The sequence below is a fragment of the Piliocolobus tephrosceles genome, chromosome 9 (genome assembly GCF_002776525.5).
Source record: "Piliocolobus tephrosceles isolate RC106 chromosome 9, ASM277652v3, whole genome shotgun sequence".
In the NCBI taxonomy this organism is placed as follows: domain Eukaryota; kingdom Metazoa; phylum Chordata; class Mammalia; order Primates; family Cercopithecidae; genus Piliocolobus; species Piliocolobus tephrosceles.
The window spans coordinates 31,666,262-31,694,260 of NC_045442.1; the positions used below are offsets into that span (position 1 = coordinate 31,666,262).

Below are 27,999 nucleotides of genomic sequence, written 5' to 3' on the forward strand. Positions count from 1 at the left end.
GCTGTTAAGCAGCTGCCACCTTCCACCCCAAGGTGACTTTGTTTTACGGATGGGTGAATCAGTCCTTGCATATAGTTTGTGAAATGGTTAGGGAGCCTTTGGGATGAAAATATAAGTTAGCAACTTATAAATATGTGCCTTATGGCAAGCTTTTATGTTCCCCAAAAGATGGCTATCCGTATGGACTTAGTAAATTATTGGTAGGGTAGGACAAAGTGAGTGTTGTGGAGCATTCACTTACTTTTTAGATGCAAGTAAGAGGGAAAGATGGTAGAAGTGGCGGACATAGGGCCTGCACTGATTCAGCCTACGGGAAAATACAGGTAGAACAGAACTGAGGTGTGTATGTGTATTTGAGTGTACACTTGATGAATGCCCAGACACACTGAGAAATTAACTGGAAATGGGAGGAGTCAGCAGGCAATGTGGATTGGGACTGTGTATCAGGAGCATCACTGTAGAGGGCCTTATAGAGCATTTTTGTTAACATTTTAAAGATAGCTAACGGGTTTTCTTAACTAGGTCAGACTTACCTGGAGTCTCTTCTCTTATTTAACAGTCTGTGAATCCTTATATTGTGAAGCTATCTATCGTGGATGATGAGGCCACACTCAATGTGAGTATCTGGATCCTTGTGTATTGTCTTATTTGCATTCAGTGGCATTACTTTCACTGGAAAGTACATTTAGAACAGAGAGCAGAGGGCTGTTCTGTCAATTTCATCTGGTTATAGAGAGGGAATTAATATTTCTTTCTAGTGCATCAGTGCTACCGTTTTACTGTCTTCTGACTTATTATCATGGAAGGAAGATTTGAGGGGACATTTGCTTGCTAATCATGATGAAGTGGTTATGTTTCATGTTATAGTGTGCTGAAGTTGATTATCCTACAAAGTTAATAAACTACACATTCAAGAATAAGAAAGCTTAGATGACTAAATGATGGGAGATTCCTTCTTTTAGAACTAACCAGATAGTATTTATAGCCTGACTTGGTGAAGCTGAAACATGGGAGTGATCTGTATCTACTATATATATCCTTGAAAGTTTGGGAAATAATATCTGATCTCTGAATATAGGGAGGAAGAAGATGACCAGGTGTCTTGCTTTATTCCCTTTCCATCCTACCCTATTCCTTCTTTCCAATTTCCTTTATGAAAAAAGTACACACATGATTCATGCTGTGGCTTTAATTGATCTTTGTGTTATGCATCACAGGTTCTGGGGGAAGTTGATAAGTCACTTTAACATGTATTGGATGCTACTTCCCTTTACATTCCTGTGACTTGAAAGAAAGTGGCTTATCTATGTGCACCTTCGTTTAGCATGACTCATTGTCACTTTGCTATGGCTGTTTTGGAGACATTTGAGGGCTTTTTGTTTGAAGATTCTAACTGGATCTTGTCTTTCAGAGTGAAAATGATCCCAGTGAAATTGTCAACAATCTGGGCCCTGGTCTGTTTCACTGCTTGATAATCCATTTTAATTGTACCTGGGAACATTAAGATAATTAGATAAGAAAAATCTTCCCAAAGAACTTCCTTTTGATGCTTTGACAGTGCCTTTCAGAATTTCTGTCCTTGTCGCCAACATTCAGGCAGGACTTCTTGGACTAATTAGTGTTCTTTCTGACCTAGTGCTAGCATCATCACCAACCCTCAAAGGCTGCTGTCTTATTTCACCTATGCTATCTTTTCCCTTCTAGGGAATGGGGCTTGTAATTGCTCAGGCTTTATCTGAGTACAACAGGTAAGTCCACCTTTCCAGAATGGAAGGGGGTCTGATTTTCATTTGAATTGGTTGTTCGAATTTTGTTAGAGTTCTTGGATGAAATTCCCTTACCTAGTCTAAGAGTATTCAGAGGTACAGGCTCCGGCAGATGTATTTGCTCTAGCTTTGCTTGATGGCCTTAGCAGGGATTGTTTTTAACACCAGGGGAAAAGTAGCCACTAGGTTAGTGTCTCTTAAGGCAATTAGGCATATTCCTTTGCAACTCTTGGCATTTTATTACAGAGCATTTTAACTAGTCTTCCAGCCACAAGTGGGCACTTCCATTTAGTCCAGTGTAGCATACAAATATATAAAAAAGGCTGTGGAGACTGCTTTTTTGTTATCTTAAAAAATATATAAAAGGAGAAAGTATATTAAGCCCTAGTTTGACAGATGTTTCTTTTTTATTGGGAATGAACCTCAACTTCCCAGAGTCCCTCTTTCTCCTGGGGGCTCCCTTCATCAATGCTTGCTTTCCCTTTTGCTGGAAGGATCTGGCATTAGTGAATGGAAACCAGAAGTATCCCTAATCCCGGCAAGGGCCAGGCAGGATCTTTCATGCTCCTTTCTAGACTTTTCTCACACACAGTTGGATATCAGAACTTCAAATCTGTCCCATCTCTGCAGAGAGTTTAGTTTACTGATTTCCTTCCTCCTCCTTTAAAAAGAAACAAGAGGCTGGGCGCGGTGGCTCAAGCCTGTAATCCCAGCACTTTGGGAGGCCGAGACGGGCGGATCACGAGGTCAGGAGTTTGAGACCATCCTGGCTAACACGGTGAAACCCCGTCTCTACTAAAAAATACAAAAAGCTAGCCGGGCGAGGTGGCGACAGAGTGAGACTCCGTCTCAAAAAAAAAAAAAAAAGAAAGAAACAAGATTTTCAGTGTTCTAGCCCTAAAGTAATTTTACTGTCACACTTTTCAAGTAATAGATTGTTTAAGAAATAACTGGATCAGCTATATGTTAGGGCACTTTTGCAGCCTGCTTTCCAAGTCTAATTCTCTCCCAAAGTAACCAGGTATTTTGGTACACACTATCTCAAGAGCAGACAGGTGCCTCTTAGCTTGCAGGGATTGTCGTAATGCTTGATTGTCATAATGCTTTAGTTTTCTGGAGTCAGAGAATATTAAGAGTGTTCCACCCTGGCCGGGTGCGGTGGCTCACTCCTGTAATCCCAGCACTTTGGGAGGCCGAGGCAGGTGGATCACGAGGTCAGGAGATTGAGACCATTCGGGCTAACACGGTGAAACCCTGTCTCTACTAAAAATACAAAAAATTAGCCAGGTGTGGCGGGCGCTGGATGCGGGAGGCTGAGGCAGGAGAATGGCGTGAACCTGGGAGGCGGAGCTTGTAGTGAGCCGAGATTGCGCCACTGCACTCCAGCCTGGGCAACAGAGTGAGACTCTGTGTCAAAAAAAAAAGGGGGAGACTTTGCCCTGATTACCCCAAATGCCAAAGACAAAGACATACTTGATAAATAATCTAAAGTTGAATTTAGTTCTTTTTGTTTAGGCAGTATAAAGACAAGGAAGAAGAACACCAAAGTGGTTTCTTCTCTGCTTTAACAAATATGGTAAGTCCTGCTTTTTTTTTTTTTTTTTTCTCCTGAAAGAAACAAACAGTGTGGTCTGCAGGGGTGGACAAATTGGGCTTCGAAGTTCAGATATTTGAAGTGATGGCATGATGACAAGAGAGGCTGCTGAGAGCAGATTTTCTTGGGGAGTGTATTTCCTTTAGTGAGTTTCTTTCTTTTTTTTTTATAATCCCCACTTTCGATGTACCTTTAGTGAGATTCAAAACCAAGTGAGATAGGGGAAAGGAGAGCTTTGGTTTCTCTGGTACTTCGTTTTTCCACATTAGTTAATTAATTAATTAATTATTTAAAGGCTAAAGAAAAGGTACACGTTAAGCCAAAATTTGCTTCCTGAAGAGTTGGCTCCGTTTGGGCACTGACCTTGTGGAACACAGTATAGTAGGGTTTGGATCTGAGTCCTCCCCTAAATGCACCTTTGCTGTCTGCCATGGCTGTTTGGTCCTCATAGCTGGTCCCAGGGTTGAGCGATTGTGCAGTAGATCTGAGCCACTCTTCTAATAGCTTAGGGTTTGGGTGTAGAGGTCTGAATTTGGGGGAAGTTGTTGGTCCAGTTTATAAGACTCCAGGGCAAGGTTTCTTGGCATTTGGTACCAGATAATCTGGGACTGATTTTGAAGAGAGAAATCTAGGAGATTCTAGAATCTAGGCAGATTCAGAAAGTCTATCTTCTGGGCATTATTATCCAAGTAATCAGTTCTAGGGCAAGACAATGTTTTGGTTAATTGCAAGAAGCAGTTGCCCCCTGTCCTCCTCTACTTCTGCAATTTTTTTTTCCCCCACTGCTTATGAATTATTCCTTCTGCCTTCTCAGCCTGTTCTCAGGAAGGGGCCTGATAAATGCTTTAACTCCAAAATATAAATGAGTGAACTCTCTCAGGGGCTAGAGAAGTATGAGTTTTGTATTGGCGTTTGATTAAATCATTTAGATACAATTATACTGCTCCCAGACATCTCTGCCTTTCAGTCAAGTTTTCAGAAAGTTTTGTACCAAACATACGAAGCTCTAGCAGCATAGGTTTGTGTATAGTTTCAAGCATAATTAAGGAAGTGGAAGAGGTATTTTTTAGGGGGAGTAGGCATCTTAGTGCCTCTGATATCATATACATTAGGGGCAGCCTACTCCATTTACTTATTCACTTGCTCTGACTAGGACACAAACTAAAGATTTTGTTATCTGAAAAATGGAGAGTGGATCTCATATGGACAGCTTTGGCCTGAAACACAAATATTGTTCCCAAAGATAGCTCTATGTTGGCTGAAGTCAGCCTGCTTTTGTGAAGTTTTTCCTAAGTTAGTTTTTGACTTCAAATAAGCAACTTCTAGGAAAGATACAGAGTGATGAGGATGTGCAGGTTAACTGTCAGAGTGACTAAACTTACACACTGAAAAGGAGAGTTGGACAAAAGTACTAGGCTTTTTCTTTAAGGCGCTTTTTAAGGCAAGATGATTTAGTAGGATTCTCATTATTTCATTTATTACTTATGAGTCCTTTAAGATTTTCAAAGTGGGCTGGTTTGGGTGTGTGTGACTTATGGCCTGGAGTTCCAAGTTCTCCCCAGCTGGAAGCAGCTTGTTTCTCTCATGTCCTCCTGCTATAAATCTGCAATTCCCCTTTTCTTCCACAGGTGGGCAGCATGTTCATAGCAGATGCCCATGAGAAAATCTCAGTACAGTAAGTGCCTGACATTCTTGTGCAGTGACTGGGACTTTAGTGTGGGCTGTCCTGCTGGATATGAGAATGTGCAGTGTAACCTCTTGTTAATCTTGTACAGAGTCATGCTTTTTTGGTGATTTTCCAATGTTTTATGGGTTTTGAACAATAATGGACCCTTAGACATTTCTGTTTTTCATATCTATTGAGCGACAATAAGCTGACAACTGTTGCCAGCCTATCTCTGCAATGAAACAAAAGAGTGATGAGTGTCTGAGCCAGTTGAGGACTTAACTGGGTTGAGGTGGAAAAACAGAGGGAAGATAATGAAGTAGATGAGAACTGGTCCTAAGGAATTAAAGTGAAGGCCCTGACTCCTGCCTATACACTTTTGCATATGCCCAAATGGCGAGTAAAGGGGAACTTTAGAAATGCAAAGGAATTGATAATGAGGTGCTGGGGTGCAATCCAATCTTATCTTCATGGTTATATTGTTTTAACTCCCCCAGTATAAAAGCCACTCAAATTTGTTCTCTTTCTCTTTAGAACCAATGAGGCCATTCTTCTGGCACTTTATGAAGCTGTTCATTTAAATCGCAACTTCATCACAGTATTAGCTCAGGTTGGTTACATTAAAAATCCCAGTGTTTTTTTTTCTCCCTAAGTTTCATACCGATTCATTCCATTGAAAAGCATGTCTGGCTGTACTTGTTTAAACCCTGCTTTGCATTGGTAAGTGGTAGTAACAAGGGTTGAATCAGTTGCCTTTGTTTCGTGCTGTCCTCAAATATGTATGTTTCCATCCAGTGCTGAAATGAGTCTAATAACGTGCAAAGTTAGTTTTTTTTGGACAGTTTACTGATCCTGTTAATCCAAATGAGTTGTGATGACTTCATTTTGCTCACTAGAAATCCCTGGTATTATCTGCTATGTGGATTTTTATATTGGGCTTTCTGCTTTCCACACCACTGTGGAATTACAACTGGAGATAAAATAGGCCAAGCCACTCATCTTATTATCTCACCAATTTTCAGAGGAAAAAAATAAAAAATATCTTGGCCAGGTTAAAGTTAGCTGTTAACAGATAATGTGGTTTACATACATTGAAAGGAAGTCATAGAATACTGAGTGCTGGACCCTGCGCTGTGGTTCATGTCTGTAATCCCAGCACTTTGGGAGGCTGGGGTGGGTGGATCACAAGGTCAGGAGATTGAGACCATCCTGGCTAACATGGTAAAACTCTGTCTCTACTAAAAATACACACACACACAAAATTAGCCGGGCGTGGTGGTGGGTGCCTGTAGTCCCAGCTGCTTGGGAGGCTGAGGCAGGAGAATGGCGTGAACCTGGGAGGCAGAGCTTGCAGTGAGCCAAGATCGCACCATTGCACTCTAGCCTGGGCGACAGAGTGAGACTCTGTCTCAAGGAAAAATAAATAAATAAACAACAAAACAAAATAAAAAGCAAAAAAACCCCTAGAATACTGAACGATGGATCACATGCCTGAGGGATAGCCGCAGTAATTGGCATAGAAGAGGACTAAAGTAGACCGAGAACTCAAGAGCTGTCCATGAAAGCCCTTTTAAAAAATTGATAAAGTGTTTTTATCTTAAAGCCAGACTGTTTAAAATATGTATGTAGAGTTCTTTTAAGGGAAAGTTTGCTTATGCTTTTTCTCAAAGGGTAGATGTATATGGAATCCTTTGATTTGAATTTTAACACAAAAATAAAGTCATGCTTAAAAAGCATCATGCTAGTTTGAGATCTGCTTCATAGAACACTTATGAGTTTTCATGACTGATAACATAGAGACTTTAGTTATTATTTTCACTCTGTTTCTTATCTGCTTTCCAAATCCTGTAACTGATTTTAAAGGAAGAGGTGAGGAAGGTACAGTGCTGGTAAAGCTGTTAGGGAAAAAAAGGGAAGTTAAAAACAGCTGTCACTCGGCTTAATTCTCAAGAGCTGATGTGGGAGGAATGGCTAAGAAAGGTCAGGGATGGAAGAGTTATCTGTTTTGGTCCCTACTGGGTGTCTCACCATGTTTTTGCCTCCCAGTGAAGGCACACACACTTTTGTTTGTTGTGGAACAGGAAGGCCGCATCTGAATAGCTCTTTTTTTTTTTTTTTGGAGACAGAGTCTCTCTGTCGTCCAAGCTGGAGTGCAGTGGCGCAATCTCAGCTCATTGCAAGCTCCGCCTCCCAGTTCACACCATTCTGCCTCAGCCTCCTGAGGAGCTGGGACTACAGGTGCCCGCCACCACACCTGGCTAATTTTTTTTTTTTTTTTTGTATTTTTAGTAGAGACAGAGTTTCACCGTGTTAGCCAGGATGGTCTCGATCTCCTGACCTCGTGATCCCCCTGGCTCGGCCTCCCAAAAGGGCTAGGATTACAGGTGTGAGCCGCTGCACCCAGCTGAATAGTTCTTTTTATAGTACCTGGTATCCCCTTGACTCATCTACATCTACTAGACAATTATGTGGTTATCAGAACAGCCTATTGATGTGTTTTCGGTTGATCTGATGAGATCCCAGGTCTGGATGGGATTGCAAATGTTCTCTGCTCTCTTGTAGAGTAATCCTGTATATTTGTTTACCCCAGTTTTTTTTTTTTTTTTTTATTTCTGTGGTGCCACAGAAAAACTTACTTAATGGAAACCTAGTTGCTTAAGATAAATTAGCACACAGAGCGTATTAGAGATTAGCAAGCATCAACTGTAATCAAGTACTCATGAGAGCTAAATGCAGAAGTAGTCCCTCCTCAGTGAGCTTTCTTTCTTTTTTTTTTTTTTTTTTTTGAGACAGAGTCTTGCTGTGTCACCAGGCTAGAGTGCAGTGGCGTGATGTCGCCTCACTGCAACCTCTGCCTCCTGGAGTCAAATGATTCCCCTGCCTCGGCCTTCCGAGTAGCTTGGACTACAGGCATGCACCACCATGCCCAGCTAATTGTTTGTATTTTAGTAGAGATGGGGTTTCACCGTGTTGGCCAGGATGGTTTCGATCTGCTGACCTCATGATCTGCCCGCCTTGGCCTCCCAAAGTGCTGGGATTGTAGATGTGATCCACTGTGCCCAGCCTCAGTGAGCTTTCTAATTATGAGACTAGGGGCACAGTGGCATACATCTGTAGTCCCACCTACTCAGGAGACTGAGGCAAGAGAGCACTTGAGCGTAGGATTTTGAGACCAGCTTGGACAACATAGCAAGATGCTGTCTCAAAAAAAAATTATAAGATCTGGAATACCAGTCCTTATTGGTATTAGGCACTTGATACTCAGGCAGAACTGGATTTTCTGTTTTCTTACACATCTGTGTATCTTTTTCAGAGCCATCCAGAAATGGGCTTGGTGACGACCCCTGTCAGTCCTGCTCCTGCAACCCCAGTCACACCACTTGGGACTACACCACCTTCCTCTGATGGTGAGCCCACCACCACTTTGCTTTTCTTGATTAATATGATCTTAGATCTCTCAGAGTGAGCATAACTGTGCTGAACAAAGAACGTAGTTGTTAATTTTTTCCACTAAATTTGTCTGTAGTACTATCCTTCAGGCCTCCTAAATATCTAAAGAAAACTTTGGAAAAAGACAGTCAAGTGATTTTCTCCGTAAAATAAGCTTACATAACTCTAGCTTTTCCTCCTCAGGGAGTAGTTGTAGAGGCATGGAGTGTTAGACCCGAAAGGTCAGTAATGCCTGTCCTGCCCCACTCTCAGGGTCCTTGTGAGGCTCAGATGAGATATTTTGTGAAAAATGCCACTTTGTGATTATAAAGCACTGAAATGAATGTAAAATAGTAATGTTATCTGATGTTACCATTTGATCAGTGAGGGAATTGAGGCCAGAGAAATGAAGCAGTTTGCCTAAGATCAGTGAGAGTGGAGACTGATAACCCAAACATGTGAGCAGGATCTTATCTATTTTGTTTACTACTATATGCCCAGCATAGTGCCCAGCATGGTACTTGCTTAATAAATATTTGTTGAATAAATGAATGAGAATGGAACCTGGCATTCACTCACTGTATGTGTCTATCAGCCACTCGCAGTTGGAAATGACAGGCTTTGAGTGTATTATAATTGGGAGTTTGGTGGATATGTAAGATCTCTCTCCATCAAAACAACAACAGTGAAAATTTCCCCTTCATAAATCTTATGGCTGGAACCTAAGAAAAAGGCAACAGAGGCGGGGCGCAGTGGCTCAAGCCTGTAATCCCAGCACTTTGGGAGGCCAAGACGGGCGGATCACGAGGTCAGGAGATTGAGACCATCCTGGCGAACATGGTGAAACCCCGTCTCTACTAAAAAATACAAAAAAACTAGCCGGGTGAGGTGGCGGGCGCCTGTAGTCCCAGCTACTCGGGAGGCTGAGGCAGGAGAATGGCGTAAACCCGGGAGGCGGAGCTTGCAGTGAGCTGAGATCCGGCCACTGCACTCCAGCCTGGGGGGCAGAGCCAGAACCCAACTCCAAATAAAAAAAAAAAAAAAAAAAGGCAACAGAAAAGAAATTATGAATTTTTGCCAAAAACTTGGAGGTCTGTTATAGGCTGAGTGTGTTTGGTGGAATATTGTAACCTAAAAACAATCTATGTTAATATTTGATGTTGTAGCTCAAAGATTGAACTTATTTTGGGTAAAGAAGTATAGACAATCCAACTTTGATCCTTTCTTTTTGCCTCCCCACTGTTTGTATGTGAAATGACCTTCTTTATTCTTTTTGTCCTTTAAGTTTTCATATACTACCTGTGGCAGTAACATTTCCAGGCAGTACAAAGAGTACAGAACTATGACAGGGAGGTGCCATTGTTAGTCATATGTATGGTAGCAAATTGGATCTGTTTAGAATTGAAAGCCAAATCCCAAAATATCTTTTTTTTTTTTGAGACAGAGTCTTGCTCTGTCATTTAGGCTAGAGTGTGGTGGTGTGATCTTGGCTCACTGCAACCTCTGCCTCCCAGATTCAAGTGATTCTCATGCATCAGCCTCCTGAGTAGCTGAGATTACAGGCATGCAGCACAACACCTGGCTAATTTTTGTGTTTTTATATTTATTTATTTATTTATTTTTGAGATGGAGTCTCACTCTGTTGCCCAGGCTGGAGTGTAGTGGTGTGATCGCAGCTTACCTCAACCTCCACCTGCCGGGTTCAAGTGAGGTCCTGCCTCAGCCTCCCTGGGACTACAGGTGCGTGCCACCACGCCTGGCTAATATTTTGTATTTTTAGTAGAGATGGGGTTTCACAGTGTTAGCCAGGATGATCTCAATCTCCTGACCTCGTGATCCATCTGCCGTGGCCTCCCAAAGTGCTAGGATTACAGGCGTGAGCCACCACACCTGGCCAATATTTGTGTTTTTAGTAGAGATGGGGTTTCACCATGTTGGCCAGGCTGGTCTTGAACTCCTGACCTCAGGTGATCCGCCTGCCTTTGGCTCCCAAAGTGCTGGCATTACACGCATGAGCCACCATGCCCAGCCCCAATATATCTTACTGAGAAGGAGCAAGTAGTAAGGATTGCCTACTTGTCTCTGTTTATTCAGGCCACAGAATAACCCAATGCAAATACTGTACTTTCTCTTTAAGAATGAAGCCTGCCCGGTTACCATGGATATCGAAAGCCATATATATATATATGAGTTCCATGTGATGTTGGAGTTTGGATGCTTCAGAGAACTGCCTTTCAAACTGTTCATTGTGAACACTTCCACCCACACACTTGATTATGCAATGGCAGGATTTGTGCTTACTTACCTACAACCAGTGAGCTTTTATTTTTTCTAGTGGGAAGATCAAGTCAGCCCACTTTCAAATGACTGTCTCCCTTGACAAAAGCTGCTGGGAAGAATTATGAAGCCAAAGATCAAGGAATGACTCTTCCTTAGGAAGAAGATTTTAATTTATGAGGGATTTTATTCTGTCTCTGTTTTATTTGTTCTTTTCCCTGTCTCCTAACTCATTTCCTTCATAGGGTTCCCAAGTATCACAACCTTGTTTTTAATTTTTGGATCTTAATTATAGTGGTGTTCAGTAGCCCAGTTATATTTAAAGGTATGTCACTGGAGCCATATTTTTAAAAGCCGGCAGTTTAGCTATAACATTTGTTCTCCGCTCAGACTTTACATTTGACAACTCAGCCTTGGCATGAGAGGACTTTCTGGTAAACTAAAAATACATATACTTCTATATTTTTACATATTATGTAACATAGTTTTCCAGTAATTGCTGCGTATGAGCAGGAAAAAAGTCCCACTTAACAGTTAGGTGCCTCCTTGTATTGGACAAAGGGATGATTATGGGTTCTGCGCTTCAAAATAGGCCGTAGTTTGAAATGACATTCTTGGGTCGTTAACCCATAACATGAATTAAAACCTTTTAGTATTTCAACATAAAAATTTGTCTTGTATTAGCTCTTGGAGGCCTAACTGGGAAAATAGCCAGGGGTTGGGCATGCTGATTTCTTTTCATAAGGCTTTTTGTTGTGCTTGCTGTTTATTATGGGTTCATAATATGCAAATGTTCCTTACTGTTAATAAACGTTCTCTGCTTATATCGTAATAACTCCAGGGGGATCTGTTATGGTTATGAATACATATTATGAGTAATATTCCAAAGTCAACTGAGTCTTCATGGCTGAAAATGTAGCAGAAAATAGATTCTCTAGCTTTTCTGGGCCATTATAAGACTTCTTTAACTTATATATTATGTCTTAGGCAGTGTAAAAGCACTTAACAAGAGGTCTGAGTCTAATTTAAAGTCTTAGAATTTTGGGAAACCTACATTAAGACTGTGTTCTGGGCTGGGAACAGTAGCTCATGCCTTAATCCCAACACTTTGGGAGGCCCAAGGTGGGTGGATTGCTTGAGGTCAGGAGTTCAAGACCAGCCTGGCCAACATGGTGAAACCCCATCTCTACTAAAATACAAAAATCAGCTGAGCGTGGTGGCGGGCACCTGTAATCCTAGCTATTTGGGAGGCTGAGGAAGGAGAATTGCTTGAACCCAGAAGGCAGAGGTTGCAGTGAGCCGAGATGGCACCACTGCACTCCAGCCTGGGCAACAGAGCGAGACTCTGTCTCAAAAAGAAAAAAACCAAAAAAACAAAAAACAAACTGTGTTCTGTATGGGTCAGCCCTGGTCATTAGAGACCAGTTATCCCTCATTGTTCACTGGGACTGTGGCTCATTTCCCAGGCTGTTCCAATCAGTAACGTTCATCTGTTTGTATTTATGTATTTATTTGTGAGAGAGTCTCGCTGTGTCACCCAGGCTGGAGTGCAGTGCAGTGGCACCATCTCGGCTCACTGCAACCTCTGCCTCCCAGGTTCAAGTAATTCTCCTGCCTCAGCCTCCCTAATAGGTGGGATTATAGGCACCGGCCACAATGCCCAGCTAATTTTTGTATTTTTAGTAGAGATGGGGTTTTACCAGGTTGGCCAGGCTGGCCTCAAACTCCTGACCTCAGGTGATCTGCCCAGCTCGGCCTCCCAAAGTGCTGGGATTACAGGCGTGAGCCACCGTGCTTGGCCTGTTCATCTGTTTTCAGTCTACTATTCCTTTTCAGTTCCCTTTCGGGGGGAAGGGAATTCTATCACTTAATAGTGGTAGAATTTGAATACAGTTCTGCCTTAACATTTTCCCTTCTCTGTCGTGGGTACGTCCAGCCTAAAGACTTGTTCTCAAAATTCAGCAAGATTTCTCCTTGTTAGAAAGGAATCTTCACTGATTTTTTTTTTTTTTTTTTTTTGAGACGGAGTCTTGCTCTGTCGCCCGGGCTGGAGTGCAGTGGCCGGATCTCAGCTCACTGCAAGCTCCGCCTCCCGGGTTTACGCCATTCTCCTGCCTCAGCCTCCGGAGTAGCTGGGACTACAGGCGCCCGCCACCTCGCCCGGCTAGTTTTTGTATTTTTAGTAGAGACGGGGTTTCACCGTGTAGACCAGGATGGTCTCGATCTCCTGACCTCGTGATCCGCCCGTCTCGGCCTCCCAAAGTGCTGGGATTACAGGCTTGAGCCACCGCGCCCGGCCAGGAATCTTCACTGATTTTAAGTAGGAGACCCATCAAAGTAAAACTCATTTATATTCAATACAGATTTTTCCTTTAGGTAGAAATCAAAGTACCTTTAAGAATGGCCTTAAACTCTTTGGGGGTACTTGGGGCAGGAAGTAACATACCCTTCCCAGGATGTTGGGAGAAAAAGCACTGTTCTTGGAGACTGGCCCTAGGTAGGAGAGCAGGTCACTGGCCTTAATTTGGGGAATAGGAAGGGGGCTCTACAGGGTTAGGAAGAGTAGATAAAAGTTTTATGATGAGCACTTGGTCCTCCCTGTTGTGGAAAAAGCTTATTTAGTGATTTTTTTTGCCTGCTGGCAAATTGGCTATGTGGGTAGAAGTGTTAGATGGAATATGTTGCAGGCTAAGTGCATTTTATCTGTTCTATTCCAGTTATAAGTTCTGTGGAACTCCCACTGGATGCAGATGTACAGACCAGTAATCTACTGATAACCTTTTTAAAGTATAGCTCAATTGTCATGCAGGACACCAAAGGTAAGCCATAGCTATTTTGGGGGCTCCGGAAGTAGAAGGTGTGGCAGGCAGCTGGCATCAAACAGCAACATAAATATTTTGAATCTTTGACAAGATGAACCCTTGGGGCCTTGTGTACTTGGTCTTCATTGGTGGAAAACAGTGATGTCTCACTGCTAGATGGCAATTAGGTGGTGTTGGGAAAACCTGAAGCTGGAGGGGAGTACTCAAAAATAGAACAGGAAAAAAATTGGTCTCTATGAAAACTAGCAAATCTTAGCAGATCGTGGTAAGTAGATGCAGACTCTTATGTGTGGGAAGTGGAGGGATTAACACGCTTCAGGGAATTCCCTTTTGAGGACAGAAACTGAAAGCATCAGCTCGTGGTGAGAATTAGAGGACTGTCGTATACAGTACAGTAGGAAGAGGTGAGATTCAGAGGGACTGTGTTCTTAAACACTTAAAATAGAAGTGTCAGTACCCATCCTAGAAATGCAAGAGTGGAAGTGGGAGAGGATTGAGTTGGAAAAGTTTGAGGTTTTGTTGTGTGATATCCTGTTTTTCCTCTGTTTATGATTTTGCTATGACCTTTTACTTGGTGGTAGAGTAGTGGAGTGGTTGTCCTAGGAAGGGGCTGGGAGAACACTCAGCAAATTCTGTCCAGTAAATATCTTAGTTTTGTTTTTCCCCCTACTTAGCATTTTTATTTATACAGATATGTGTGAGTGTTCACAATTTTTGTGTGTTTGTTTTTATTGTGTAAAGTATATATAACAAAATTTACCATCTTAACCATATTTAAATGTACTATTTAGTTGCATTACCTACTTCCATATTTTTGTACAACCATCATCACTGGCTGGGTGCGGTGGCTCATACCTGTAATCCCAGCCCTTTGGGAGGCCGAGGCAGGAGAATCACTTGAGGCCAGGAGTTCACGACCAGCCTGGCCAACATGGCAAAACCTTGTCTGTACTAAAAATACAAAAATTAGCCAGGTGTGGTGGCATGTGCCTATAATCCTAGCTACTCGGGAGGCTGAGACAGGAGAATCACTTGAACCCGGGAGGTGGAAGTTGCATAGAGTTGAGATCATGCCACTGCACTCCAGCTTGCATGACAGAGCAAGACTCCATCTCCCAAAAAAAAAAAAAAAAAAAAAAATGCTGGGCGTGGTGGCTCACGCCTGTCATCCCAACACTTTGGGAGGCCAAGGTGGGCGGAGATCGAGACAATGGTGAAACTCCATCTCTACTAAAAAAAAAAAAAGCAAAAAAATTAGCCGGGCGCAGTGGCGGCCACCTGTAGTCCCAGCTACTCGGGAGGCTGAGGCAGGAGAATGGCGTGAACCCTGGAGGCGGAGCTTGCAGTGAGCCGAGATCGCACCACTGCACTCCAGCCTGGGCGACAGAGAGAGACTCCTTCTCTAAAAAAAATAAAAATAAAAAACTGTCATCATCCATCTGTAGAACTTTTTCTTTTGCTTTTTTTTTGAAGGCAGGGTCTCAGTCTGTTACCCAGGCTGGAGTGCAGTGGTGTGATTTCAGCTCACTGCAGCCTCGACTTCCTGGGCTCAGGCAATTCTCCCACCTCAACCTCCTGAGTAGCTGGGACTACAGGTGTGCACCGCCATACCTGGATAATTTTTTTTTGTGTGTGTATTTTTTGCAGATATGGGGTTTCGCCATGTTGCCAGGCTGGTCTTGAACTGGGCTCAAGTCATCTGCCTACGTTGGCCTCCCAAAGTACTGGGATTACAGGTGTGAGCCACCACACCTGGCCTCAGAATTTTTTCATCTTATGAAATGGAAACTCTGTACCCATTAAACAGTAACACCCCATTTTCCCCTTGCCCCAAGGCCTGGCAGCCACCATTCTGCTTTCTGCCTCTATAAATTTGACTACTCTAGGAACCTGATATAAGTGGAATATATCCCAGTTTTAGGATTGCCTGGAAGTAAGCCTTTGATTTCGTGGTGACACCGAGCTAGCATTTTTTCCCCATTTTTTGTAATGAAAAAATTCTAGTATACAGAAGTTGAAAATAATTATGAAGTGATTTACCTATATACTCATTAACATTTTGCCATACTTGGTTTGCACTTAAATTTCTTTCTGTGTGTCGTTGTTGTTATTTTGTCTGAATCATTTTATTTTTTTTTTTTGAGATGGAGTCTTGCTCTGTTGCCTAGGCTAGAGGGGAATCGCAGCCAAGGCTCACTGCAACCTCTGCCTCCTAAGTTTAAGCCATTCTCCTGCCTCAGCCTCTGGAGTAGCTGGGACTACAGGCACGTGGCATCACACCTGGCTAATTTTTGTATTTTTGGTGGAGACAGGGTTTCACCATGTTGACCAGGCTGGTCTCAAACCCCTGACCTTGTGATCCGCCCACCTTGGCCTCCCAAAGTGCTGGGATTACAGGCATGAACCACCTCGCCTGGCCTGGCTGAATTATTTTAAATGAAGTTGCAGACATCATAACTCTGCTTTACACATAAGTCCTTTAACTTATATTAAGGACATTTTCCTAGATATCCAGAATACCATTATTATATCTGAGAAAGTCAACAATAATTCCCTAATATCATGTAATATTTAGTCCCTGTTTCAATATCCCCATTTGTCCCCAAAATGCTTGCTTTTTTGGGGCACAAAGCTAGCATTTTAATGAATATTTTTATTAGCATTTCTTTTGGTACCTACAGGTTGATCCAGTGGGCTTCTCCTATTTAAAAGGATTTTTTTGGCCAGGCGCTGTGGCTCACGCCTGTAATCCCAGCACTTTGGGAGGCCTAGGCTGGAGGATCACCTGAGGTCAGGACTTTGAGACCAGCCTGGCCAACATGGTGAAACCCTGTCTCTACTAAAAATACAAAAATCAACCAAGCATGGTGGTGGGTGCCTGTAATCTCCGCTGCTTGGGAGACTGAGGCATGAGAATCGCTTGAATGCGCGAGGCGGAGGTTGCAGTGAGCCAAAATCACGCCACTACACTGTAGCCTGGGCGACAAGGACAAAACTCTGTCTCCAAAAAAAAAAAAAAGAATTTTTTTCCTAATTACAAAAATAATTGAAATATTCTTACTAAAAATTAAAACATTCTAGCAATAGTTAACTTAGAAAGTGAAAGTTCTTTGTAATTTAAACTCTCCAGAGTTAATCACTCTTAACAATTTGGCATAGATTCTTCCTTTTTAAGACTTCTTTATAATAATCTTTAAATCCTTTTTAGGAACTAACTGTTCAGTAGTTTATATTTGGGTTCTTAAATTATGGACTGCAGATGAACTTCAGATTCCCAAATAACCAAAAAACCAGTTCCACTTTGGAAGCAAAATTGCTGAAATACTATGGTTTTGCCACTTTACTTTCTGTGAGGAGAGATTAATGCCTTGTAGGTGGTTTAAGATTCCCTTAGGCATTAAGTATACTCTAGAAGGCTCTTATTTGCCAAATGAGGTAGGTAGGTTTCTAGTTGGAGAGTTTTCAGGAGTTTCAGAATGGAGCTGAAAGGCAAGAACTGCATAGTAGGAAAAGACCAGGATTCAGAGGCTTTTAGAGTGAGAAAGAAACATTGGTAGACAGAGATAGGAGAGATCAATGATAAGTATGGAAAATGAAGAATTGCCAGAGCAGAAGGGAGCCTGGGTGGGCAGAGTCTAAGATATGTTACACTCAGACATGTTGTATTAGCTCTTGGAGATTTCTGCCTTGCAAACTTAGACTTTTTTCTTCCTTTATGTCTTGCGAGTATTCTCTTTCACGAGAGAGAGCTGTATTAGGGATGAGATAGATGTAAGGAGTCCATGCCACTAACTCCTAACATAAAGCAATCCACTGGGAGCTGCAGAGATAGCTGAACCTCTGAGACTTGGCAAGTGAGATCTGGCAAGCAAGGATAACAAGACTTGTATGTCACTTTCTTGAAGCCATTGCTTCTTTATGGAAATGGTAACCTCTTCCTTTCTCAGAAGTATTGCAGCAACCACAGAGTAGAGAAACTGCATGGATGTGACCTAGAAAATGAACTTTTAGCTTTGCCTGATGTAACACAGTGAACTGAGGCCCTTGGAACTCATTTTTAGCTTTAGTGATTATATAAGCCTCTTTGTCGTGGTCACTTGCCATCTGTAAAATGGAAGGCAAAATTAAAGGCTGATGAATTGCACAATGAGTGGTCTTTGCCAACAGGCAGCCTAAATATGGCAAAGGGCAAGGTTAGGAATGAAGAGTTAATTTCAAAAATGACTCCTGTGTGGCTTTATTGGTTCAGCTCTCTTCTTGCCTCAGCCCCTGACCTGCTGCATGCCTTGGCTAGCTCATTATGTTTTTAGCAGCAATAGAAGCAACTTTTTCTTGGCTCTGCTTCCACCCCCCCACCAGGATATTATCTTTTTCTTTTTCATTATATATTTATCATTTAAACTCCAAAAGATACTTTTAATAGATATGCATAAGGTATAAAGTTTATAATAACTATAATAAATAGTGTAACTTATGAAGTATAATAATAAAATGAACATATGTGAACCTAACACCCAACTTAAATGAAACAACATTAATGCTGTTGAATCTACCTGTGCGTCCTGTCCCTAATCACTTCTCTCTTCTCCATTCTCCAGAATTTTGTATTTATCATTCCCTTGGTTTTGTTTGTTTGTTTATTTGTTTTTTGAGACAGAGTCTCACTCTGTTGCCCAGGCTGGAGTGCAGTGGCACGATCTTCTCGGCTCACTGCAACCTCTGCCTCCCAGATTCAAGCAATTCTCCTGCCTCAGCCTCCTGAGTAGCTGGGATTACAGGTGCACGCCAACCACGTCTGGCTGATTTTTGTATTTTTAGTAGAGACAGGGTTTCACTATGTTGGCCAAGCTTGTCTCCAACTCCTGACATCAGGTTATCCTCCCACTTCAGCCTCCCAAAGTGCTGGGATTACAGGTGTGAGCCACCAAGCCTGGCCCCTATTGTTGTGGGTTTCCCCCTGGTTTTAAAGCCTTTATTCCTTGGAATTTTTCTGACTTTGGTGGTGTCACCTTAAAGAAGCTTCTGCTCAACCTTTACAAGAGATACTAGGCAAAAAACTGTAAAAACCATGTATATCTATGTATAGACTTAAAGTTGATTCACCAAAGTCTTAACAGTTATAACATTTGGGTGGTATGATTAAATTTGGTTTTTATTGTTTTGTGTGTGTATGCTTTTTTTGAGTTTAAAAGACTGTCTATAATGAAATATGCCTAGTTTTGTATTCATAAACACTTTAATTTAAAAATTAAAAAAAAATTTAAGTGGAGAGATAGCTGCAGGCTTTTCTGTGGGAGTTGCTTCTCAGTTTTTGGGAGGATAGTGCAATAGAAACTCTGTGGCTAAAGGTAGGTAGAAGAGTTGTGAATCTAGTTTTCCAGAGGCAAGGGCATTGTTCTTTGACTATATCGGGGCTTTGATGAAGCTATAGGAAATGTCAGGTAGGGATTATCATCATTACTCTTTTTGCAATGCCTATCTCTGAGGAGAGGTGAGTATATTTGTGGACTGTAATCGCCATTATGCCATCTAATTGTCAGGTTTTAATTGATAGATCCCATTTTTGAGAAAGAAGCAGGTCAATGTCAGGGTAAATAGTAATAGCTAACTTCTACAGCACTGTAATCCATTAAGAGGTCTTCTCTCTAGAGTGGACTTCAGTCTGGGTCCTGTTGAAGCTAATTTGAAAATCGTGAGCCATTTGTCTATTTTGGCTATACTGGCATGATCCTCTTCTTACCTCCTTTTCACTCCTTCATCCACAGAGTTTCTGGAAAGTAAAGTAAGCTTGATGGGTTCTTGTACTTGGCGGTAATGGATTAGCTCTTTTTTGTCCTTTTGTGTGTGGGCTTAGAGCCCTGCTATTGAGTTTGCCTTCTTCTTTTTTAATAACTAGAATGTGAGTTGTGAGAGACCAGGGACCTTTGTCTGTTTTGTTCAGTGCTGTATCTCTAGTGCCTTGCACAGTGCCTGCTACATAGTAGGTGCTAAGTAAATATTTGTTGAATGAGTAACTTTGACAGGAGGAAAAATGATCAAGAGTTCACAGCTTTCCAGGGCATAAGTATACAATTGCAAGGAGAAGCGTGGGCTGGACCCCAGTCTCCAGTTAATTTCTTTTTTATTTCATTGCCAGTTTGCTATGAGCAGTCATGAAATCTTTCTAGATTTTGTGGTAGGTGGTGCTTAGAGCTGGCAGATAAGAAAGGAAATGGACCTGACTATTCAAGTTCTATCAGCAAAGGGCTGATGTGAGAGCGATGGCCACGATTTGAGCCATGACAATAGGAACCTTATGAGTTAGATGGCTCTCAGGGAGGTAGTTAGCCATTTAATAGACTACCAGGATATTAAAAAAAAAAAAAAATCTTCTGGGGGAATTCTTTTGTCTAGAAGGGAAACAAGAATTACTATAGTAGTACCTTGATTTTAATTTATGGATTTTGTGGGAAGAGAAAGTGTGAGTGTTTCCTTTTATGATCTACATCCTTGTTCTATATTGAAACATGGTCTGGATGATTTACAGAGAAGAGTTTCTTTTTTCTTTACAGATGAACACAGGCTTCACAGTGGCAAACTCTGTCTGATTATCCTTACATGTATTGCTGAGGTAGGTCTCACCAGCCTTCTGCTATTAGGCAGCCTTTTACAAAGTGCTATCTTTCACTGCCTCCCCTCACCCCATTCCTGTCTCATGATGTTTAGGGTCCTAAAGTTTAGGAGAGAAAATCTTCCCCCTTTGTGTTATCTGTCTCCTCCCACTACAGTGTAGTCTTTGATGAAGCCACAGATAGACAGGGTCTTGTCTGCTTCTGTGCTGTTTAGCACTGTGTTTTTAAACTGTGGAGCAGTTTGTTTGTTTGTTTGTTTTGAGACGGAATATCGCTCTGTTGTCCAGGCTGGAGTGCAGTGGCATGATCTTGGCTTACTGCAACCTCCGCCTCCCAGGTTCAAGCGATCCTCCTGCCTCAGCCCCCCTAGTAGCAGGGATTACGGGCACACGCCACCTTGCCCAGCTAATTTTTTTAATTTTACTAGAGACGGGGTTTTGCCATGTTGGCCAGGCTGGTCTCAAACTCCTGACCTCAGGTGATCCACCCACCTCGGCCTCCCAAAGTGCTGGCATTACAGGGGTGAGCCACCATGCCAGGCAGTGGAGCAGTTTAAAAAATAAAAATAAAAAAGGAGCTCAGGTTTCCTGTGATGGGGTGAAGGGGTGGAGAGTAAAGCCAGAGAGGGGAATTGGAAACTCAGTAATTGCAGTTTGCCTAAGAGCAGGAGCTGAAGGGAAAAAAGAAGAGGTGCTTTGGCTTTTTAAGAAGCCTCTTTTGGTTGGACTAATTAGGTTCAAACTCACCATGTATCTTGGTGACACATAGTCATGGCAGAACTTGAGTGAGTTTAGAGCTAAATTTATAGCTTCAACCTCTTCCTTTACTCTTCCCCACTCTACTCTTTTCTCTCTTAAGAAAAATGGTGAAGGTAGTCCACATGAAGTAGAGATCTCTCTCAGTCTTTCTGTCTTCATGTTCTCTGTGGAAAGATGACCTCCTTTTCACAAGATTAGGGGTGGCTGGTTATAGAAGAGCTGCTTAGTAGCAGTGGGCCTGGTATAATTAATTGCTTTTCAAAAATTTTTCTAAGAAAATCTTTAAAGGAGTTGTTTTTCACAAATTGTAACAGTTCCTTGTAATTGGAGTCTGTAGGCTTGTCAGATCTTCAGAAAAGGTGTTGGGAAAGGGCCAAGGGATGTTTATTACTAATCCATGGTAAGAGGTTTTTGATTTTCCATCAGTCTTCAGGAAAGCCCGGAATAGACAGGGTCTTGTCTGCTTCCATGCTGCCTGCGAAGCAGTTTGCTTCTGTTGGGCTGAGCCCATTCCCAGCAGAGCACAGATTTTTCTTCTTGCTCCTAAACCCTCGTGTGGAGCCTACACATGAATCCTGCAGCCCGTATGAAAACCTTTAAGCTATCACAAACAGAACCAGCTCCTTGGGCAGATGGGACGGAAGAGGGAATAGGAAAACAGATTCCTCTCATTCCTCTCAGCATCTGCCTTAAGTCCCTGTGTCTTAATTTTTATTATTTTTGCTTGGAAATTTTTGACCAGTTAGAGATACACTAGGAAATTATACTAAAGAAAAATCTCATGGCTTAAGTAGGGTTTGACATAAGCCTCTAGGCTCATCCTATTAGCTGTCCACCTGATCCTTGGAAGTAGTTCTTAAAGTCCAAGGATTTGTACGAAGTGTGATAGATTACAAACAGTTTCTTAAATACAGCTCTCACTTCCTACTTTTTCTCTATATTTTTATTAGGATCAATATGCCAATGCATTTTTGCATGATGACAACATGAATTTTCGAGTAAACTTACATAGAATGGTAGGTGTTTCTTTTGCTTCTTGTTTTTTCTTAGAGGAAATTTTTTGTGTATGTCGGCAGAGTTGGGATGAAATTGATCCTACTAGAACAAATGTGGGTGTAAAGTTGTGCCAAAGGGCTTTGCATGACGGCTGTTCAACAGACCCATGCTTGTTGGGATTTTTGTGTGTCATGGAGCTGTTTCTTATTCGAGAGTTTTGGAAAATTCACAAGCGTGGCTATGATGCTGGATTTCTTTCTTTTTTTTCTTTTTTTCTTTTTTTGAGAAGGAGTCTCTCTCTCTATCCCAGGCTGGAGTGCAGTGGTGTGATCTCTGCTCACTGCAACCTCTGCCTCTTGGGCTCACGCATTTCTTCTGCCTCCACCTCCCGAGTAGCTGGGATTACAGGTGTCCACCACCACGCTCGGCTAATTTTTGTATTTTTCCTTACAGAAGGGTTTCACCATGTTGGCCAGGCTGATCTCCAGCTCCTGACCTCAGATGATCTGCCCGCCTTGGCCTCCCAAAGTGCTGAGATTATAGGCGTGAGCCACTGTGCCTGGCCTGATACTGGATTTCTATAACATAGGTTTTAGCAAGGAAATCGTTCTAAGCCTTTTGTTTTCAAAATGTAGTATAATTTTTGATCAGTTAAGACTAGCTGCTGCTCTGATCTGTTCATCTGAGAAGTGGGTAAATAGAATATGGAGGATCAGGGAATTTCCTAAAACTTGGAGGTATGTTAAAAAAAATATCACATTGAGGGCTGGGCCTGGTGGCTCACGCCTGTAATCCCAACACTTTGGGAGGCCAAGGCAGGTGGATCACGAGGTCAGGAGATTGAGACCATTCTGGCTAACAGGGTGAAACTCCGTCTCTACTAAAAATGCAAGAAATTAGCCAGGTGTGGTGGTGGGCGCCTGTAGTCCCGACTACTCAAGAGGCTGAGTCAGGAGAATGGTGTGAACCTGGGAGGCGGAGCTTGCAGTGAGCTGAGATCGTGCCACTGCACTTCAGCAAAAAAATAAAAAATAAAAATTACATTGAGGTTTAGATTTAAAACTTACATTTTTTTTTTTTTTTTTACCACTGCTACTGTTGCTGCTTCTATAGATGGCACCATCACTTCTTCTTCTTTTTTTTTTTTTTATTTATTGTCAAAAATGCCAGTGTACCTTTTTGTCGTTAGTAATGCCACTTATATAACTAAAAGCAGCCAGGCGCGGTGGCTCAAGCCTATGATCCCAGCACTTTGGGAGGCCAAGACGGGCAGATCACGAGGTCAGGAGATCGAGACCATCCTGGCGAACACAGTGAAACCCCGTCTCTACTAAAAAATACAAAAAACTAGCCGGGCGAGGTGGCGGGCACCTGTAGTCCCAGCTACTCAGGAGGCTGAGGCAGGAGAATGGCGTGAACCCGGGAGACGGAGCTTGCAGTGAGCTGAGATCCGGCCACTGCACTCCAGCCTGGGCAACAGAGCGAGACTCCGTCTCAAAAAAATAGAAAATAAAAGAATAACTAAAAGCAAAGTAAAACCAACAGTTTTCCCATTGTAGTATTCTCTAGTGCCCTTTGAGGCTGTGAATTGTAATTTTGTAGCAGGTGTGCACTGATAACTGAGAAGCATTCACAAGTCCTCCCTTTCCCGCCTCACCCCCTGCTACCCCATTCCACTCCCACCATGCGAAAAAGGGAAAGAAAAGAAGTATCCCTGCAGTAGTGATTTTATTTGCACAAGGAACATGATGATGGACCATTGGATGTCAGTGCCTAATTTCCTTTCTTCATTTTTTGTGTGTGAAGCCTATGAGACACAGGAAGAAGGCAGCAGACAAGAATCTTCCCTGCCGTCCTTTAGTATGTGCAGTACTGGGTGAGTGAGTATCATCAATATTGACATTGTTCTGTGATAGCAATAGGCTTTCATGATGAAGATGAAGAGTAGAACCTGGTTAATGTGCTTCTTCTGCAAAGAAATTATTAGTTACGTTTTTCCCTTGGCCTAAAAACCCATGTTTATTGTTGTGTTTGGTAAAGGAACCCCAGTTATAGAGTGGTCAATAAAAGGGTCCTGTCGTTCAAAGAAAAAAGTCATTCCAGGGAGACAAATGGCTATGTCTAAACTTAATACATGATTTACATTTGTTAAATATCTTACTCTTGATCAAAATTTCAGACTGGGTGCAGTGGCTCACACCTGTAATCCCAGCACTTTGAGAGGCTAAAGTGGACGGATCACTTGAGGTCAGGAGTTTGAGAACAGCCTGGCCAACATGGTGAAGACCTGTCTGTACTGAAAATATAAAAATTAGCCGGGTGTGGTGGCGGGCGCCTGTAATCCCAGCTACTCAGGAGGCTGAGTCAGAAGAATCACTTGAACCAGGGAGGCAGAGATTGCAGTGAGCCGAGATCGCAGCATTGCACTCCAGCCGGGGCAAGACTGCATCTCAAAAACAAAAACAAAAAGATTTCAAATTCTTCCCATCCTTTCTTGGTTCGAATTGTTGTGCCAGCTGTCCAGGAGGCTTGAAGTTCATGGTTCACATATACAAAACTGTCCCTGAGTAACTTAAACTGAGATGAGGCTGACTGAGTTGACAGGTAAGGGGCTGTATCTTGAGTAATTTTGTCTGTCTAGAATTCTGCATTTTCCTCAGGGAATTAGCTGAATTCTTTTTTTTTTGAGACAGAGTCTCGCTCTGTCACCCAGGCTGGAGTGCAGTCACCAGATCCCAGCTCACTGCAAGCTCCACCTCCCGGGTTCACGCCATTCTCCTGCCTCAGCCTCCCGAGTAGCTGGGACTACAGGCACCCGCCACCACGCCAGGCTAATTTTTTGTATGCTTTTTAGTAGAGACGGGGTTTCACCGTGTTAGCCAGGATGATCTCAATCTCCTGACCTTGTGATCTGCCCGTCTCGGCCTCCCAAAGTGCTGGGATTACAGACTTGAGCCACCGCACCCGGCCTAAATTAGCTGAATTCTTAATCCCATTTCACTTGGATATTGAGCCCCAGTTTCTAAATCTACTTAATTTTAGAAACAGTAATTAAGGCTATATAATAAGCCTCTATTGACCCAAAGCTCCACAGCCTATTTAAGTCAATATCTGTCTAACTGAGCATGATAGTAAGATGAGATTGACTGACATAGCTTTAGAGCTGAGTCTCTGGTTACACAAATGTGATCCAAAATTTCTTCTCTGCTTGCCTCATTGTCTAGTCTCAGAATCTGATTTCCCTTTGGCGGTCTGCATTAATGCCATGGGATGAAATATCTATATAATGAAATTTTCCATTTATCTGAATTTATTGGCAGGTCAGGGTATCCTTCTGGAGGTCAGCAGGTGAAATAATTTCTTATTACTTTACAAGTGGCAGATGGTGAAGTGTTACACAAAGTATGTTATATAAAATAAGTGTATATGAATAAAGGTGTGGTTAGTGGATGCCATTCAGTGTGAGTGCAACGTGTACTCAGAAGCTTTTTTTCCAACTCAAAGGCAAGAAATGAATTCCATTGTAATTGATCCAGTTTTTCTCTATTCCCCTTTCAGACCTGATGGTAGAGTTTATTGTAACACACATGATGAAGGAGTTTCCTATGGATCTCTATATGTAAGTACCATGGTTCATTTAATGTGTACAAATCTATTTTAAATAATTGAATGTTAGAAAATTCATGGTCTATTGGCCAGGCGCGGTGGCTCACGCCTGTAATCCCAGCACTTTGGGAGGTGGAGGCGGGTGGATCACGAGGTCAGGAGATCGAGACCATCCTGGCTAACACGATGAAACCCAGTCTCTACTAAAAATACAAAAAAAAAAAAAAAAAAAAAAATTAGCCAGGCGCGGTGGCAGGTGCCTGTAGTCCCAGCTACTTGGGAAGCTGAGGCAGGAGAATCGCTTGAACCGGGAGGCGGAGGTTGCAGTGAGCCGAGATCGCACCATTGCACTTCAGCCTGAGCGAGACTCCGTGTCAAAACAACAGCAACAACAACAAAAATTCATGGTCTGTGTAGGCCAGGCGCGGTGGCTCACGCCTGTAATCCCAGCACTTTGGGAGGCTGAGGTGGGCGGATCATGAGGTCAGATCAAGACCATGGTGAAACCCTGTCTCTATTAAAAATACAAAAAATTAGCCGAGCGCAGTGGCGGGTGCCTATAGTCCCAGCTACTTGGGAGGCTGAGGCAGGAGAATGGCGTGAACCCGGGAGGTGGAGCTTGCAGTGAGCTGAGATTGCACTACTGCGCTCCAGCCTGGGTGACAGAGCGAGACTCTATCTCAAAAAAAAAAAAAAAAAGAAAAGAAAATTAATGATCTGTGTATACTTCAAGAATTTGCATGTGGAGAAATGTTAGGGAACATTTTCTGACCTGGATCTGTACATCTTTTCAGAAGAGTTAATAAGCACAAACCACAATTTGGATTCTGCACATATCTGCATGATCACTTCCAGGCACACTGCATGAAAAGGGAGCCGATACATGAATATAGTGATTGTAAGGGACTGTTGTAATCAAAGATATAGTACCAGCAGACCACTTAGTTGTCTCTGGGCTTTAGCAGTAAAGTACTAGTACTGATTAGTTAGAAGGTAGGACGAATTTAGAGAGAGAGAGCACTTCTGATCCATTCTTAGCCTACATTGTCCTGACAGTCTAGCCAGAGCCCTGTTAGCTGGGCAGATTATGTCTCCAGTGGCCTGGCCAGGAGATTTCTGCCTCCTGAGGAGATCTGATTGACCATCACAGTTTTTTGTTTTTGTTTTTTATTTATTTTTTATTTTTGAGACAGAGTCTCACTCTGTTGCCTAGGCTAGAGTGCAGTGGCATGATCTCGGCTCACTTCAACCTCTGCTTCCTGGGTTCAAGCAATTCTTCTGCCTCAGCCTCCCAAGTAGCTGGGATTACCGGTGTGCACCACCATGCCCAGCTAATTTTTGTATTTTTACAAGACATGGGGTTTCACCATCTTGGCCAGGCTGATCTCTAACTCCTGACCTCAGGTGATCTGCCCACTTCAGCCTCCCACTGTGCTGGGACTACAGACATGAACTACTGCATGTGGCCGACCATCACAATTCTTTATAATGAACACAACTAGAGGCAACTCAGAATCATCATACTGTCTTTTTAGTTTGTGACAGGGCCTCACTGTGTTGCCCAGGCTGGTCTTCAACTCCTAGGCTCAAGCAGTCCTCCCACCTCAGCCTCCCAAAGTGGCTGGGACTACAGGTGTGTGCCATTACACCTAGCCATCATCATATTTTAATAAAGTTTAAACCTTAAGGTTTTCTTTCTCCTTTGCCACTTCTGCATTCTTCTTCTAACACCCAAGAACAGCTGTGCCACATTAATGTGATCTCAAATATGTATATTATCTTTAGTCCTTATAAAATATCTGAATTGAGTGTGACATCAGAATTGCTACCTCCATTTTTTGGGTAAGAGAGCAATTTGGTGAACAGCAAACTGAGTAAACCCCATTCCAGTGCCAGGTCTGGGATCTAGAGGGGTATAAAGGATTTCAATCTAAATAGAGTAGACCTCTGGCTTTTTTTTTTTTTTTTTTTTTTTTGTTTTTGAGACTGATTCTTGCTCTGTTGCCCAGGCTGGAGTGCAGTGGCATGATCTCAGCTCACTGCAACCTCTGCCTCCCAGCTTCAAGTGATTCTCCTGCCTCAGCTTCCCAAGTAGCTGGGACTACAGTCACGCACCACCATGTTGGTTAATTTTTGTATTTTTTAGTAGAGACAGGGTTTCACCATGTTGGCCAGGCTGGTCTAGAACTCCTGACCTTAGATGATCTGCCTGCCTTGGCTTCCCAAAGTGCTGGGATTACCCACTGCACCCAACCTTCCAGCTTCTTAGATTGCTTATAAACTATATAGTCTTGCTTTCGTAGGTCTGAAATAATGATATAAATTTTACTTTTAGGTAAGTAGGTTACAGTTTGCGTTTTTCCATACCTTTTGGGTGTTTAGAAGTAAGTCTGATCCTTTATTTCAATTCAAAGACCATAAACAGCTGCTTTTTATAACACTTAACAGGTGAGTGTTCAGCTTATTTTAGATGG

General features: G+C 42.5%; 1 protein-coding gene across 2 annotated transcripts in view; it reads left to right on the forward strand.

Annotated features, from left to right (window-relative positions):
• Positions 1 to 27,999, forward strand: part of ARMH3 (armadillo like helical domain containing 3) — a 223,820-nt gene that overhangs the window by 45,472 nt on the left and 150,349 nt on the right. Inside the window, exons 9-19 of one of the 2 annotated variants that reach the window (XM_023206477.1) lie at positions 560 to 616; positions 1,705 to 1,748; positions 3,282 to 3,342; positions 4,989 to 5,035; positions 5,561 to 5,636; positions 8,340 to 8,433; positions 13,450 to 13,551; positions 20,106 to 20,164; positions 21,874 to 21,939; positions 23,726 to 23,795; positions 25,478 to 25,538. In XM_023206477.1, coding sequence (XP_023062245.1) covers positions 560 to 616; positions 1,705 to 1,748; positions 3,282 to 3,342; positions 4,989 to 5,035; positions 5,561 to 5,636; positions 8,340 to 8,433; positions 13,450 to 13,551; positions 20,106 to 20,164; positions 21,874 to 21,939; positions 23,726 to 23,795; positions 25,478 to 25,538 — 737 coding nt within the window. The remainder of the gene's footprint in view (positions 1 to 559; positions 617 to 1,704; positions 1,749 to 3,281; positions 3,343 to 4,988; positions 5,036 to 5,560; positions 5,637 to 8,339; positions 8,434 to 13,449; positions 13,552 to 20,105; positions 20,165 to 21,873; positions 21,940 to 23,725; positions 23,796 to 25,477; positions 25,539 to 27,999) is intronic. The other variant, XM_023206479.1, reaches the window with a different exon arrangement.